At 31.1% G+C, this 16,875-nt stretch overlaps 3 protein-coding genes and 1 non-coding gene across 4 annotated transcripts; 2 read left to right on the forward strand and 2 right to left on the reverse strand.

Moving 5' to 3' along the window:
- The first annotated feature begins 271 nt into the window (after positions 1-271).
- On the forward strand, positions 272-1,113 carry LOC105970112 (uncharacterized). The gene is made up of 2 exons (XM_012994906.2): positions 272-726; positions 832-1,113. The coding sequence occupies exons 1-2, from the start codon at positions 370-372 to the stop codon at positions 991-993; spliced, it is 519 nt and encodes a 172-aa protein (XP_012850360.2). The 5' UTR covers positions 272-369; the 3' UTR covers positions 994-1,113.
- Positions 1,114-1,459: 346 nt separating this feature from the next.
- Positions 1,460-5,349, reverse strand: LOC105970111 (MAC/Perforin domain-containing protein). The gene is made up of 7 exons (XM_012994904.2): positions 4,272-5,349; positions 3,771-4,009; positions 3,359-3,560; positions 3,176-3,244; positions 2,907-3,093; positions 2,656-2,822; positions 1,460-2,552 (listed from the first exon to the last, which is right to left on the reverse strand). The coding sequence occupies exons 1-7, from the start codon at positions 4,521-4,523 to the stop codon at positions 1,863-1,865; spliced, it is 1,806 nt and encodes a 601-aa protein (XP_012850358.2). The 5' UTR covers positions 4,524-5,349; the 3' UTR covers positions 1,460-1,862.
- Positions 5,350-6,163: 814 nt separating this feature from the next.
- On the reverse strand, positions 6,164-6,237 carry TRNAT-AGU (transfer RNA threonine (anticodon AGU)). The gene has a single exon. It is a non-coding gene; the product is annotated as a tRNA-Thr (tRNA).
- A 3,462-nt stretch (positions 6,238-9,699) lies between these two features.
- Positions 9,700-14,262, forward strand: LOC105970125 (coatomer subunit delta-1). The gene is made up of 12 exons (XM_012994921.2): positions 9,700-9,850; positions 10,133-10,221; positions 10,338-10,377; positions 11,426-11,649; positions 11,937-12,179; positions 12,269-12,443; positions 12,594-12,901; positions 13,022-13,211; positions 13,313-13,466; positions 13,559-13,621; positions 13,713-13,809; positions 13,927-14,262. The coding sequence occupies exons 2-12, from the start codon at positions 10,219-10,221 to the stop codon at positions 14,014-14,016; spliced, it is 1,587 nt and encodes a 528-aa protein (XP_012850375.2). The 5' UTR covers positions 9,700-9,850; positions 10,133-10,218; the 3' UTR covers positions 14,017-14,262.
- The last annotated feature ends 2,613 nt before the right edge of the window (positions 14,263-16,875 follow it).

Here is a 16,875-nt window from a genome sequence, read left to right on the forward strand (position 1 = left end):
TCCCAAGCACAAGGTACCACCACATCCCTATATCTTAATTTTCTTGAAAAAACAAAAACTAGGTACCCTAAAACTACCATCACTAATTCTCAATCTCATATATCAAATACTTCAAATAAAAAAAAAATTAAAAAATTAAGAAATTAAAATAAAAAAAAAAAAAATCAAACCGACAGCAAAGGCCCCATTAACCTATGATTTCTTGAAAAGTACTGCTTCTCCAAACAAGGTATATATTACTTATTAAGTTAGGCATCAATTTTATATATTCATTTATTAATACTCTTCATATATATCATATATATTATATATCCTCTACTAGTATATGTGTGTGTGTGTGTGTGCATTGTTCAAATTTATAGAAGTGATATGAGTGATCAGTTCATTAATGGTGGAAGAACAAAACCATGGAACATGTACATCACCAGCACCACCACTTCTTCTTCTTCGTCGTCGTCGAATAATCCTAGCCCTCCATTAATACCATCATCATCATCTCAGGCGACACGTGTCACCATCAAGGAAGCTGATCATAATAACTGGACGAGCTTAGGTTCATCGATGAACGCCATTTCCTTCGGATTCGTCGCGACCGCCATTCTCATATCGATGTTCCTAATCATGGCTATCTTCGAGCATCTGTTCGGCCCCGACGCTGAACCCGGACAAGATTCCGGTCGGGGGGCCCATCCCCGAGATGCTCAAAAGATTCCACCTCCGGAAACAGTGAGTCTTCGACGACTCGTTGTATGTATATATATATATTTTCATCGGGATTATTTATTTGATTTTCGTGATGAGTTTGATTTTAATTTGTTTACGTTACGGCAGGTGGAAAGAATAACATGTGCATCTGATTACTCAGTAGTGATGCCTGGACAGAAGTTTCCTACATTCATTGCTCAACCGGCTCCCCTGCCTTGTCCGAGGGAAAGAGTTCTCTGGCCACGTCATCATCATCATCAACATAGTATTATTATAGACTGTCCGTAGATTTTAACGAGGTAAGGTCAAATTACGAAAACATTCCTCATGTTTGGGTAATTATAACTATGAATCTTCTTACACGTACACCCTTGCGGTGTCAAATTTAGTGGAATATTCTTCGGTTTGTACCCATTTTACTCTAGATTTTATTAGCCATTATTTTTAATTTTTAAACTGAGTTGTAAGAAATGATCTGTTTATAATTTACCCTAGATTTTATTAGCCATTATTTTTTTTCTTTTTTTTTTTTACGAGTCTCTTAGTTAGTTATCTGGTGTTTTGCTTAAATATATTTAGAAATTTATGCAGATGACTATATTTTCGGTTTACCAGTTACTTAGAATATACCTACTTGGTTGTGTCTCCACATAGACAAGTCATAATGCAGTCCTATATATATATATATATATATATATATAGTATTTGTGTGTGTGTGAAGCAATTATTTCATCTATTGCTGCAACATAATAAATTATAAACAGATCATTTCTTACAACTCAGTTTGTCATAAAAAAAAAATGCATCAACAATAACCTGAACCAAATTATGGTTCAGAAATTTCTAATCATGGAATCTACATTTAGAATACACAATGACAAAGTTACAAACAAGTACACAAAAATGAGTATTAAAAAAAAAGAGCCAAAAAAAAAAAAAGGCAAAACCGCAATTCAACAAGTACAGTTTTCATCACCACGTTCATATAAATCGACAATCGTAGACGCTGCGCCGGTTCTGTACAAGCGTATTGTTCTTCACGAAGTGAAAAAGTCGATATGCAGCCAATCAATCCCGCTCTAATAGTAAGAGTCTTTGTTGTAGCACAATCTTTGTTAGGTCAATCCAAAATCGCTACACTTTCTTCGATCTTTTATTTATTCCAGCAAATCATCATCCGGTTGAACGGCAGTAAGCAGCGAGTACTTAACCCTAAGAGAAATCTTCCCCTTCTCAACCAAAAGCCTCGCTCCCGAAACCACCCAATAACCCGGCGGCTCCTGTGGGCCCCGCGTCATCTCCGTCACATCGACAAACCTCAACAGCTTCGATGCTTGCGCAGGCACAGGCGGCCCCCCAGGGTAGATGGCCGAATTTATATTCACATCACCCGGCAGCTGAGGTGGCGGTGTCGCTTTACTGACAGCTGTAAAACGATGACTGATCAGGGTTGAAATAAGCCCAGACTTACGCGCCAATGCGGGTGATCCCTCCCACTCGTCCTTGACCGGAACAGCACCTGTAACTGTGGAGAAGCGGAGGCGGAGGAAGAGAATATTTTTGAACCCGTAATTTTCGACCTGTAGTTGTGCTCCGGTGACTATGGAGAGATCATCGTCGGATTCTATAGGGGCTGTGCATACGTGGGAGAAGTTCTTCCATTGGACTTTTTCGTAATATTTGCGGTCGTAGGGCTCGTGAGGGTTATTATTGCCGTTTGGGTCGTCGGTGAGTTGGAAAATGTTTGGGAGGGAGGAGAGGTGTTGTAAATGTATGGCTAAACGGTTGCTTCTTTTGCCTTCGAGGTACAATCGAAGACCAGTAACTGGCCTCTTACCTACATCAACCTGATATATATATAAAAAAAATTAAATAAATAAGGATAATATTAAGCATGAAATTCAAAATGAACAAGGAAAAAAAAGAAATCGAGCAACAGAGAAGCTTTACCACCGAGGTATTTACGAAGAGTTTCGGACCCATAAAACTAAATTGCAACGAAGCCGCGCTTTGCTGCCTTCTTTGAGGACCAAGTGGAAGATCGCTGAATACAGGTGCCCACTGCCTCGGCAGCTGGAATTCAAGAAACTGATGAAGCTCTTCAACTGGCGGCTTATCTGCATAAAAAACACGTCTTATATTATTTAAGATTATTTAGGACTGTCTAAATTTTTTTTATGATAAGCAGAGAAATTACTTACAGCGCAAATAAAGATTAATGGCATGACTCAAATAGCCACTTCCAGGAACACCGTTCAGTAGGGACGTTATCGGGATAAAAGACATTGAAATAACATCAGGCTCCAATAGAACTGTTTGCATCCACTCGTTGTGAGCCAGATTCGCACTATCAATCCCACCTCTCCTTTTGCAGATGCTAACAGTGTCCTGTTTCTCAGACGGAAATTCGTAAGTACGTAAAATGGATTTTCTGCAACTGTAAGCGGAAATGGTTATAAAAAAAACATACATCTTTATGTGAATAAGAACTTGATGTGCTGGTATCTGCAAATCGGAGGCGTGACTCCCTCACTTCAATCTGAAGAACAAGGAAAGTAAGCAGATCATCGACTTTTTTTTTCTTCCTACTGAACTTTTGAGAGTCGCATAATTTCATTGATTAAATGGAAAAGAACTAAAAACGATTCGAAACCTTCCCACTCTGGAATATGTGCTCGGAATCAGGCTCGGTTTGTCCATTTGCATCCAAAAACCTCTTATCTGCCATTGATTTCAATCTTTTCTGGACATCAGTTGGCTGAAGTGATGAAGAATGCTGTTGTTTCATGTAAACTACATCTTTGCCACCCATCTTTAAACCAACAATCACATGAGTCCCGAATTTATTAATAAACCTGAGAAAAAAAAGATGAAATGTCATCTCTACCAGCTACCACATACCCCTAATGATTAATACAACAGACGCTAACAAGAAAAAAGAACAACAATTGAAAGAAAAACGATTTTTTTTATTCAGAAAGGAACTTTCGTATGCAGCGACAAAGCGAATGTTAGATTTGAAGCACGACATCGATCAAATTTAGAGAAGGCAAACGAAGCCATACCTTGCCAATGCTGCAGGCTGCCACGAAAACGGAACTTCTTTCTTTACGTGATCTTTAAGCACCATCTGAGACTTTTCTAGCGCAACTGTGTAGAGGGTTATAAACATTCCATCGAAAGCAAGAGTTTTGGTAGACGCTGCATCTTTCTGCCAACAACCAGAAAACTCGAACATAGCATTGAAGAGGCCCGAAGGAATTTTGCCGGTCAATGATAGCTCTTGATTTAATTGCTCCGACATCTGGAACGTAAATATACACAGGGGTAAATTTCTGGTTTGATCAAACTATATATACACAATGTAAAACATTGAATACTAAAATTCCAATATTTGTACAAATCAATTGAAGGAATGCAGATATATGAACTTCATGATTTCGTTTCCAAAGCAAATACTTCATAGCAAAAGCAAGTAAAAGACGAAAAAAGATACCTACACAAAAGACTACACAAGTAAGTGAAGACGTCGATAAAGAAATGGACTAATCAGAAACAAACTAAACCTGCTGGAAAGTCAGGACATCCGAACGAAACCGAGTCCGCTCTCCTTTATCACATTTGATCGATTTTGAAACATTCGGAACCAAAATTCCACCCGGAAGAACAATCTCTCGACCCTGTTCGTCATCAACCTCAATCAAACGCGAATCGCCCTTACAATACTTTAGCCTAAGATCTAAGGTAATATCATATCCACGACCAATCGCGTGAATGGCTACCTTAGCCGCTTCTCCAGCAGGTAGCTTAAGCGCCATATTTCACACACACACACACACACACTCTCTCTCCTATCTCAAAACCCACATTCAGCCCAATCAGTTCTAAATCCTATCGAACAAAATTACGAATATCGAACCATTCACTAATAACTAATTAGTAAAGATCAGAGCTAAAAAAAATATCAATTCTTTAAGCTCTAAACCACTAAGTACAATCAAATTGAACTCCTGAACACTCGGAAACTTGCTATAATGTTCAATTTTCCAGCATCAAAGTCTTAATACAACACACACAAAAAAATAATTGATGATTCAACCGCAGAAACCCTAGAAATTCGCCACAATAACAAAATTAATAAATTACAACCAGCTACTGGAACCTTCAAACCCTAGATTTTTTTCGTAATGGGATTGGAGCGAAGGTTCAGATCTAGAGCGAGCTTCTTTCTGTTTGAGTGGGGAACCAGCATAAAAACGCAACGCCATAACAAAAAAACGACTGTGTATGTATGTAATCATGTATGCATACAGTAACACATGTCGATAATCTGATTGGGGGTTTCTATAAATATAGATACAGTTTCTATATATATGTATATCGATGCACAAATGTGGAGATGGGGGTTGGATTTCATTAACAGATGAGATTTTGAGTGGCGATCACTGATTTATTTGGGTATTTTTTATATTTTATTTATTTAACAATGGTTGAAGAAGACTTGAGTGTTGACCGTTGACCAATTTTTCGGAGTCCAAAAAGTATTAATCCCGCAATTAGAGGTTAACCTCCAATGTGATATTTAGGCTCGTATCGTAATTAGCATTTTGTGAAAGTTTCTTTTTCTTTTTTCGTTGAGGGAACAATTGATTACAATGCAAATCTAAAAATAGATGGCACAATCGGAATCGAAATTTCGAAATCACCTTGTTCCAAAATTGAAAAGTTTCGAATTAAAATAGGTAAAAGTCAAAATGTCAATTCTTTTTAATCATCTGTACACTGAAATACATAATAACATTGATTTTAAAAGTGTAATTTTTGAAAAATTAAAAACATGTCGGAAATCGAAATCATCTAATATGTATTCTAATTCTGTTCTACAAAATTGAGAAAAATGAAAGTTGGAACTTGTCGGAATTTGAAATGAAAGATATATTCGAAAATTGGAAATATTTGTTCCAATATCCACCACTATTGATATTTCAATGATTTAGTTCCCCTTTACACCTTAAATGTAGCTTTTTGACATTTTACAAGTTTAATGACATTTAGCACCCTCAAAATACAATGAAGTTTAATTAGCTATTCATACTTCACGGTTCACTCTAGATTAATTTTTAAAATTAACAAGGATAATTTCATTTCTGTAGTTTTATTTTCCAGATTGCAAAATAATTCAAAAAGAAAAAAAAAAAAAAAAACCTTAATCCTTCAACCCAATTTTAAAGTTATAAAGTGCAAATATTAAAAATATAAATATATTATTGAATTATTTGAAAATTATATTTTCTCTCTCACAGACTTGTTACAAAACTCTTTACACCAAATTATTTGATACTGGGATCTTTTTACTGTAATTGGTAAAAAATGATAATTTCTTAATTGAAAAAAAAAACAAAAAAAAAAAAAGAGAGCAATTGAAAAAATTTATTGGTGTATAGGGAAATTATAATTCTGCTTTCATTGAGAGTTGAACTCAAGACCTCCCGCTAACTAAACGGGTGCTCTAACCAACTGAGCTATGAAAGCCTGAATACTCAATTTCTTGGTGTAAGTTTATTGAATTAAAATAATTTGGTGAAAAACATAGAGATATATTAATTACACATTCCAGTTTACACCGTGAGAATAAATATTAATTTAAAAGATATAAATGATATTATTTTTATGTTATAACCATATGAATTGTTGAGTAAATGAGTTGTTGCTGATTAAATTGTGAACACATAAATATAAATTTTTAAAATAATTCACTTAAAAAAGTAAATATAAAAGGTTAACATGGGGATTAAACACCCGATCTACGTTAATTTTTATCTTATATATAAAAGAAAGAAACGCTAGGACAACTCAAGAAACCCTAATGTCATATTCGTAATTTTTTTTTTATTATTTTCGATTTTTATCAAATTTATCTCCTAAATATTATTTTAAATATTATTTTAGATATTTATCTCCTAAATATTATTTTTGATTTGTATCAGATTTTTATCTCCCAAATATTATATTCGATTTTTATCAAATTTTTATCTCCTAAATATTATTTTAAATATTATTTTGGATTTGTATCAATTTGTTATCTCCTAAATATTATTTTAATTATTATTTTCGAATTTTATCAAATTTATATCTCCTAAATATTATTATTGATTTGTATCAATTTGTTATCTCCTAAATATTATTTTAATTATTATTTTCGAATTTTATCAAATTTATATCTCCTAAATATAATTTTTAAATACTATTTTCGATTTTTATCAAATTTTTATCTCCTAAATATTATTTTAAAGATTATTTTCGAATTTTATCAAATTTATATCTCCTAAATATTATTTTAAATATTTTTTTCGAGTTTTATAAAAACATTATCTCCTAAATATTATTTTCGATTTTTATCAAATTTTTGTCTCCTAAATATTATTTTCGATTTTGATCAAATTTTTATCTCCTAAATATTATTTTAACTAATATTTTTGAATTTTATCATATTTTTATCTCCTAAATATTATTTTAATTATTATTTTCGTATTTTATCAACTTTTATCTCATTAACATTATTTTAAATATTATTTTTGAATTTTATCAAATTTTTATCTCTTGAATATTAATTTAAATATTATTTTCGATTTTTATCAGATTTGTATCTCCTAAATATTATTTTTCGATTTTTTATCTAATTTGTATCTCCTAAATATTATTTTTTATTTTTATCATATTTTTATCTCCTCAATATTATTTTAATTATTATTTTCGTATTTTATCAACTTTTATCTCATTAACATTATTTTAAATATTATTTTTGAATTTTATCAAATTTTTATCTCTTGAATAGTAATTTAAATATTATTTTCGATTTTTATCAGATTTGTATCTCCTAAATATTATTTTTCGATTTTTTATCTAATTTTTATCTCCTAAATATTTATTTTGAATATTATTTTCGATTTTCATCAAATTTTTATCTCCTAAATATTATTTTCGATTTTTATCACATTGTTATCTCCTAAATATTATTTTCGATTTTTATCAATTTTTTATGCCCGAACCAGCCAAATCACTCCTATTTTCAGCCATAGATATCTCTAATGCAGAAACAATTAATTCTCCTAAATATTATTTTATCTCCTAATTTTCAGCCATAAACATCTGAACACTAAATATTATTTTTTGATGATAAAATACTAATTATCGTATTCCCAAAGATGGACGATTCCCAAAGACTTCCCTTAAGACTCTTAAAACTTTCAACTTCTCTCTTCCACTTCAACACGTTTGTGTTTGCTCTTCTTATTTATATCCACCTCTGCAACATTTGAATTTTATTTCTTCATCCTATCTAAGGCTTCTTCTTTTGATAAACCCGACTTTAGAAATTTTGTCTTATTTTCTTCTTCATCCTATCGAATGTGTGCTAATTAGTTTGCATCTTTTTCCATCATGTTAAATTATGTGTTTCATTAATTTATACCAAAGATTTCAAATTTTGTGTATAACAATTATTTCCTTTTAGATGTTATTGGACATGTTATAGAAATGGATGATTGGAGAGAACTAAACAAAAATAGGCGGAGCCACAAGCTATTGGAAGTCGGCCTTCAAGACATATTGTTTGTATGGATATTTAATTTATTGTTTATATTTATTTTTGTTTCTTAATTTACCAATATAATTGTTAATTCCAGTGACAAAACAGGACCAAAACGAGACAATGAAGAAGAGCTTAATTACGATGCAAGATGTATAAATGGCCTTTTACGTTGGTATGTTGTCGATAGTTTTTTTTTATTAGGTGAAGTAAGTTATTAAATCTAATTACTTTTAAACTCAATATGAAAGACATAGTTGATGATTTTGTTTTTGGTTCAATTTTTCAATCTAATGGTATTAGTTGATTCAATTTATTTGGAAAATTATTCAACAGTAAAGTTAATTTTTTTTTGTTGTATAGTATACTTAGTAATGTTCCACTGATAAATTATTACTGAATGATTATAACAATATTTTGATCATACGATACATCAAACATTTGTTTATATTCTTACAATATCAAAACAATATAATGTAATTTGTTGCCCCGTGCATCGCACGGGGACAATTACTAGTGTGATTAATGCAAATATAATATAAATTCAAAATATACTAGCTAAGGTAAAAACATTATTCAAACTAAATAGAGAAAATATATTAAAGTCACTAAAATGCTTTAAAAATAAAATAATTTGTAATGTCATATAAAATTATAAAGAATGCTGAGGGACAAATAAACTACTATAAAAAAATAGGCTTGATTGTGGGTCGTTTAATTCAACAACCAACCTTTTTTGACTAAAAGATACTGATGGATAGTCAACCATCGATCGACCCATTAAAATTAAACCCCTAATTTCAATCGGACATGTATAATTAGGTCGGTTGAAAGTTGCTAAAATCTTAAAAAAATGGATTAACTATGCCCATAAAATCCGAGTCGACTCGATAAAGTCAACAAATCCTTTTTTTTTTGTTACTCGATTAAATTTTTTTGTTGGTCGAATAAGTTTTTTTGCTAGTCCAATAATTGTTCTATTTTCAGCTAAGTTTTTTTGTTAGTCGACTGAACTTTTTATTAATCGATTAATTTTATAATTAGTCGACTAAATTCTTACACACATTCTTAAAAATCAATCGACGAAATTTTTCAAGTCGACTTAACCGGTTAATCCAAGTCGATTATTTTTTGAACAAACACATGTTATGTCGAAAAAATTCAAATATAGGCAAAAGTATTTACCAAAACTTATAAATTCGTTTTCGTTTATTTTTGGGGAATAAAAATAAAATAAAATATTAATGTTAAACTGTTAGAGTATATTATATTATTAGATATTATAAGATATTAGAATTCTATTATGATTCGATTACCTAGTTAGTTAGAATTAATTACCTAGTCAAACTCTATTACCTTGCATTATTCATTTTCCTATATATATTCCATGTAAATCAACACTATGTATTATTATTTCACTCTTTCTCCGATTCGATTCTATTCCTCGTATAATAACTATTAAATCGGGAAACACATTACATATAAATAAAAACCAAACTCTACGCGTACGATTCACTTCACTCCTTCGCTTGATCTGGATTTTTGGTGAAATTACAGGTAATCAACTTTTGAATTTTGATTTTGATTTTTCCTCGATCCGATCTGTTCATAATCAACGTTGATTTTCCATTAATTATTTTTTGATTTCCCATCGCATTGAGTTTTTCTACAGCCTGTGGAATTTACTGTAATCAACGAATTAACGAATCGAATTTGTAATCCGTTCAAATCGAACCCTACATTGTAATCCTGTTAGATCTGGATCTGCTTCCTGTACCCACATTTATGTTCATGTAGTTATTTTTTTGTGAAATTGAAGAATTTTGTGTGGCGTTTCAGTTGTTGATCGGTGCTCCGGCGCTTTCGTTTTGCGAAAGAATCTTCTTTGATCAGGTTTCTGTTGGTGAAATTTACAGAGGAACAAGATGGTATGTTTTTTTTGTTTTTAAACTTATTGATGTTAAACTTTTATTTATTTATTTATTTATTTTCGGTTTGTGCTTATTTGTGTTTTTGGGATTATTTTTCGTTGTCGAAAATGCAGGTTGTTCTCGCGGCTTCCATTATAAGTAAATCTGGCAAAGGTGAGCCCCCCCTCGAGGCCTTTTGATTTTCAAAATCTAGTTCTAGTTTTTCATATGTGACTTGGATTCGAGAAGCGGGATAATTTAGATCTTTGCATTTCAGTCAATATATGCGATTTTTATTTCTAGTTAGAGTCGAAACGTAGCTAATTCTCCAAAAGGTTGACAATAGGAATGTCGCACTAACGTTAGTAGCTGGTTGTTAAAATCGCAAAGGTTGTATTTTTATGTGAATATAGATATCATCTGAATCCTTTAACACCCACCTTGTCTTCAAAATCGAGAAAAGCGCAGTAGTGTGCTTAGAAACATTGAAAGATGTGCAGTTATAGAGTATCTAGAAGCATGGTATATAAAAATTTGCATGTGATATGACCCTTCACTCTAAACTAGTAACAGACTGCGAACATCGGCATGCGTGTAGTCCCACATAAACTGCCCGTTTGCTTTTATCAGAGAGGTATCGAATTTTTGGAAGTAGATTCATTGAATAGTTTTAGAAAATCAATTGCTCATCTGGTGCTCGTTTCAACCGTATACATTGAATTTCTCATCTGTATGTTGGTTTAAATGGTTTATCCTTTATTTTTTATATTGAACTCATGCAAAATGTAAAACGTGAAAACCAATTTATTTTAAGGTTATTGCACCAAGTGAAGGAAGGACAAACTTTTTCTTGTAACTGTTTCATGGGTTGGTTGCTTGATGCCATTGTAATATTAGAGATATACCTTATCAAAGCATTTGTAGATTGTAATAATCGCACGAGCCTAACCTTTATTGAAGGCGCTTTTATACTTAGAATCTGAAATGCTCTTTTTTGTGTTTTCTCTTATACCATGGAGTTATTTTATGCCCTTTGAATGAATTTGGGTTTGAGTAAGCTTGTCATTATGGTAATTATCAAATGCTTCAGCTATTCTGTTTACGTTGTTAATTTCGGTAACTTTTTATTTAAAAAATGATTTTTTTCGCTATGATCACCATTTATAATTTTATTATCAGCACAGTGTGCATCTTTAATTGTATGATTTTTTTTCATCTGCAGCACTTGTTTCGAGGCAGTTTGTTGACATGTCACGTATAAGAATTGAGGGATACCTTGCAGCTTTCCCCAAATTGGTTGGAATAGGAAAGCAACATACTTACATCGAGACCGAAAATGTCCGATATGTTTATCAGCCGATAGAGTCTCTATACTTGCTTCTTGTTACAAATAAACAGAGCAATATTCTCGAGGATTTGGAGACACTGCGCCTCCTCTCAAAGCTTGTATCCTTTTTTGCCGTTACCAATGAACTATTTCCACTGTTTCACATATTGGTAACATTTTCGCTTGCATGTGCTTACACTTGCTATATTGCATCGGCTATTCCAGAACATGTCTTGGTTGTTGCGTTCTGTTAAAGATAATAGTAGAAAAACAGCATGTCTTCATCGATACACAGTCATATATCTGATATTATGAAGTTATTGACTTCATCTTGCATGGAAATCTTTGAAATCATTTCACTTTCTTATTTCTGTACGATCTGGAATGGTTTCTTTAACCCGCTTAGGTGCCCGAGTACTCTTATTCACTAGATGAAGAGGGCATTGGCAGGACAGCTTTCGAGATTCTTTTTGCATTTGATGAAGTAATCTCACTTGGGCACAAAGAAAACGTCACAGTCGCACAAGTGAAACAGTATGGTGAGATGGAAAGTCACGAGGAAAAATTGCACAAGCTGGTCTTACAAAGCAAGATCAACGAGACCAAGGATGTCATGAAGCGAAAGGCTAGTGAGATTGACAAAAGCAAGGTAATTGATTTTCTGGGGCTGAAATTCGATGCTTAAATTTCCGCCTTTTGCCAGGTCATGTATTGACTAACTGTGTGAAATTTATCCAGATTGAGAAGAATAGAGGTGAGAAGGGAGGATTTATGTCGTTGCAGTCAATGAGTTCAAGAATCGAGAGTGGTTTTGGCAGTGAGAACAGCATATCTAGTACTGGTGGTGGTTTTGGAGGTGGTTCTGGCTTTGGAGTGAGTACTGAAGTGGAATCTTTCGCTTCGAAGCCCAAAGGTTACTCTTTGTTTCTGAATCTTTCTTTGAATTCGGAAGTAAACGTGAAGTATTGATAGTAATTATTTAAATTGCAATGTGTGTGTGTGTGTGTGTGTGTGTGTGTGTGTGTGTTTCCTTATCTCTTTCGTTCTGGATCGCCATGATTAGGTCGTGCACCAGCATCTGCTTCAGCTCCATCAAAAGGTCTTGGTATGCAGCTAGGAAAAACACAAAGGGCCAACCAATTTTTGGAGTCTCTCAAAGCTGAAGGTGAAGTAATTGTCGAAGATGTGAGACCAACTAGCATCGGTCAAACAAAAGCAGCTGCACCACTGCCGATCGATCCCGTCACATTAACTGTCGAAGAAAAGCTTAACGTAACATTAAGGCATGACGGTGGTATTGGTAACTTCGATTTGCAGGGTACTCTGTCTCTCCAAATACTTAACCAAGAAGATGGACTCATCCAAGTTCAGGTTCACCACTTCTCTGATCTCTCCCTCCATCGCTGCTCTTTATCGACACTTCATCTGTAACTTTGATCCAGGTTTTTTTTTTTTTTTTTCTTTTATATATATTTTAATGTTTATATGCAGATTGAAACTGGTGGTAATCCAGGAATTCTATTCAAAACACACCCGAATATTAACAAGGAACTGTATTCTGGTGAAAATATATTGGGTCTCAAGGATCCAAATCGCCCTTTTCCCGCTGGTCAGGGCGATGGCGTTAGTTTGTTGAAGTGGAGAATGCAAAGTGCAGATGAGTCCCTTGTTCCGTTGTCAAGTGAGCTTTTTCTTTCCTCGTACAGAAAAGAAAAAGACAAATATATGTGGTTTTGTAAGTAATCGAACTTCACGTATGTATTTCTGTTCTTGTTTTTGCAGTTAACTGCTGGCCTTCTATTTCGGGGAATGAAACCTACGTGAATCTGGAGTACGAAGCTTCGTCAATGTTTGTTTTAAAAAATGTTGTGATTTCGATTCCTCTTCCAGCTCTTAGAGAGGCACCCAAAGTACAACAAATAGACGGGGAATGGCGGTAAGTGTTCATTTCAATTTATTTATTTACTTTTTAGTTTTTATTATTTATAACCGAACCTGGTACAAACATCTCGATGATTTTAATTGCAGGTACGATTCAAGAAACTCGATTCTGGAGTGGTCGATTGTGCTCATTGATAACTCGAACAGCAGGTATAGCTTTGTAGTGAAGCTGTTCCGTTTCCATCTGCCAAACGAGACTTCTTATTTGATTTCTCAATTAACGCTGACATTCTTTTTGCAGTGGATCGATGGAGTTTGTTATTCCTGCAGTAGATACATCGGATCTTTTCCCGATTTCTGTGAGCTTTACTTCTACAAGCACTTTCAGCGATCTAAAGGTTATCTTTCTGTCCATTACAATGCACCGTCGTTATTTATTCTTCTGTCTGATATTTAATTTTCTCTTTTCGATTTTCCGATTAAAAATGGTGGCGAATTGTTTCGATTTTTTGTAGGTGGTTACGATTTTGCCACTGAAAGGAGGCAACCCGCCAAAGTTTTCGCAGAGAACTCTGCTATCTACAGAAACCTATCAAGTTGTTTGATTATTGGGATTTGCCTCTCTCATAATCTTGAACAATCTAATTTTGCTGCATTTTGAATTCTTTCTCTTTCATTTTAATTTTATTTTTTACTTTTATTTTATAAATAAATAATAGGTAAGTCTTTGCTGGTCAGACATTTTTTATTTTACATGTGAAGGGATTAAGATTACATCTTATCTTATATATATACATTTAAAACATTTTATTGTAGTTCAATCTTACTAATGAGATTCTTGACTCGATAAAGTTGCGTTTTGGTTTCGGTTTCGGTGTTTCCTTCTTCCATGGGATATTATTTGTTCATGTCCCAATCGAGATTAAAATATAACCTCTCCCTATGTAAGATTGATTTTTCTACATAATTGTTTTTCTTTTTCTAATTACTAGTAATTCACCCGTGCGATGCACGGGATCAACTTTTTTTAGAAAAAAAGTTTTGGATAAAATAAAACGAACGAAAAATTTGATAGTTGATTTACATGCAAATATTACCAACAAAAATGTTTTAATGAATCAAAATATACATTTATTTGTAATTTACCTTCATATTCGCTGAAAATCTTTTGTGCACACAATATTGCTCGTAATTTAGTTATATCGCCCGATTCAAAATTGATAAATAAATTTATTTCAAATCTACTTTTAACTCTAGACAATGCGGCGTACAATTGCCTATGCCACCCTAATATTAACACTAATATTATTAACAACAACCACTACTGCTACTAATATTAAAACCAACATTGATAATACTAAAACAATACTAATATTAATACTAAAACCAACACTAATAATACTAATATTAATACCAATCCCAATATTAATACGATGATTAATGTTAATATTAATATCAACACCAATATTAATAATAATACGCCAATTCGAATAAAAATATTTAATGTTAAAACTAATACGCCACACAAACAATAATACTAATACTGATACTAATACTAATACTCATACTAATACTAATGCTAATATTAATATTAATATTAATACTAATACTAAGACTAATGCTAATGCTAATGCTAATGCTAATGGTAATGCAAATACGCCAAGACTAATATGAATTTATAATAATAATATTAATAATGATAATAATAATAATAATAATAATAATAATAATAATAATAATAATAATAATAATAATAATAATAATAATAATAATAATAATAAAAAATAATAATAATAATAATAATAATAATAATAATAATAATAATAATAATAATAATAATAATAATGATAATAATAATAATAATAATCATGATAATGATAATAATGATAATAATCATGATAATGATAATAATAATAATAATAATAATAATAATGATAATAATAATAATAATAATAATAATAATAATAATAATAATAATAATAATAATAATAATAATAATAATAATAATAATAATAATAATAATAATAATAATAATAATAATAATAATAATAATAATAATAATAATAATAATAATAATAATAATAATAATAATAATAATAATAATAATAATAATAATAATAATAATAATAATAATAATAATAATAATAATAATAATAATAATAATAATAATAATAATAATAATAATAATAATAATAATAATAATAATAATAATAATAATAATAATAATAATAATAATAATAATAATAATAATAATAATAATGATAATGATAATAATAATGATAATAACTATGATAATAATATTGATATCGATACTGATAATGATATACTACTACTGATATTAATACTGATACTAATACTAATACACATATTAATACACATACACGTATTGATACTGATATTAATACCGATACCGATACTGATACGGATACCCATACTAATATTAATACCAATACTAATACCAATATTAATATTCATACCAATAGTCATACCAATACTCATACATATATTGATACATACATTGATACTGATACTGATACTCATATTCATACTCATACTGATACTGAGACTCATGTTGTTATTGATAATGATATTAATACTAATAGTGATACTGATACTAATACTGATATTGATAGCAATACTGATACTGATACTAATACTAATATCATACTAATACTAATACTTATACTAATACTAATACTAATATTAATATTGATACAAATATTAATACTACTATTAATACTAATACTGATACTGATACTGATACTATTACTAATACTTATATTAATAGTAATACTAATACTAATACTAATACAACGATAAATATTAATACTAATACTAATACTAATACATTGTTCTAGTACTTCACCCGTGCGTTGCACGGGGTATTCATCGTAAAAATAAATATTTTATTTAAAAAATAGTCCTCGAAATAGTAAGATCAATGATATGCAATACAAATTAGTAGAAAGTAAAAGAAAATAAAAAAAATTATTCTATATTGTGTAAGTAATGAATACCAGTACCAGTACCAGTACCAATATGAATACAAATACCAATACTATTACCGTTATCATTACCATCACCAATATCAATACCATTACTATGACCATTACCATTGCAGTTACCGTCATCAATACCAATACCATTACCATTTCCATTACTAATGCTAAAACTAATACTAATATGATAATAATACTATTATTATTAGTGTTAGTAATTCTAATGTTATTGCTAATCCTAATCCTAGTATTAACTATAATCTTAATTCTAATACTAATCTCAATCATTGTTCTAATCCAAATTGTAATCCTAATGGTAATGCCAATCTTAATCTTAACACTAATTTTAATCATAATCTTAATCCTAATAATAATAAGAATCATAATTCTAATCCCTATAAAAATGCAAATAATGCTAATGCTAACAGTAATCTTAATACCAATCTTTATATGCTAATGCTAATG

This window comes from Erythranthe guttata, chromosome 2 (assembly GCF_056151865.1).
Source record: "Erythranthe guttata isolate IM_541 chromosome 2, IM_541, whole genome shotgun sequence".
NCBI lineage: Eukaryota > Viridiplantae > Streptophyta > Magnoliopsida > Lamiales > Phrymaceae > Erythranthe > Erythranthe guttata.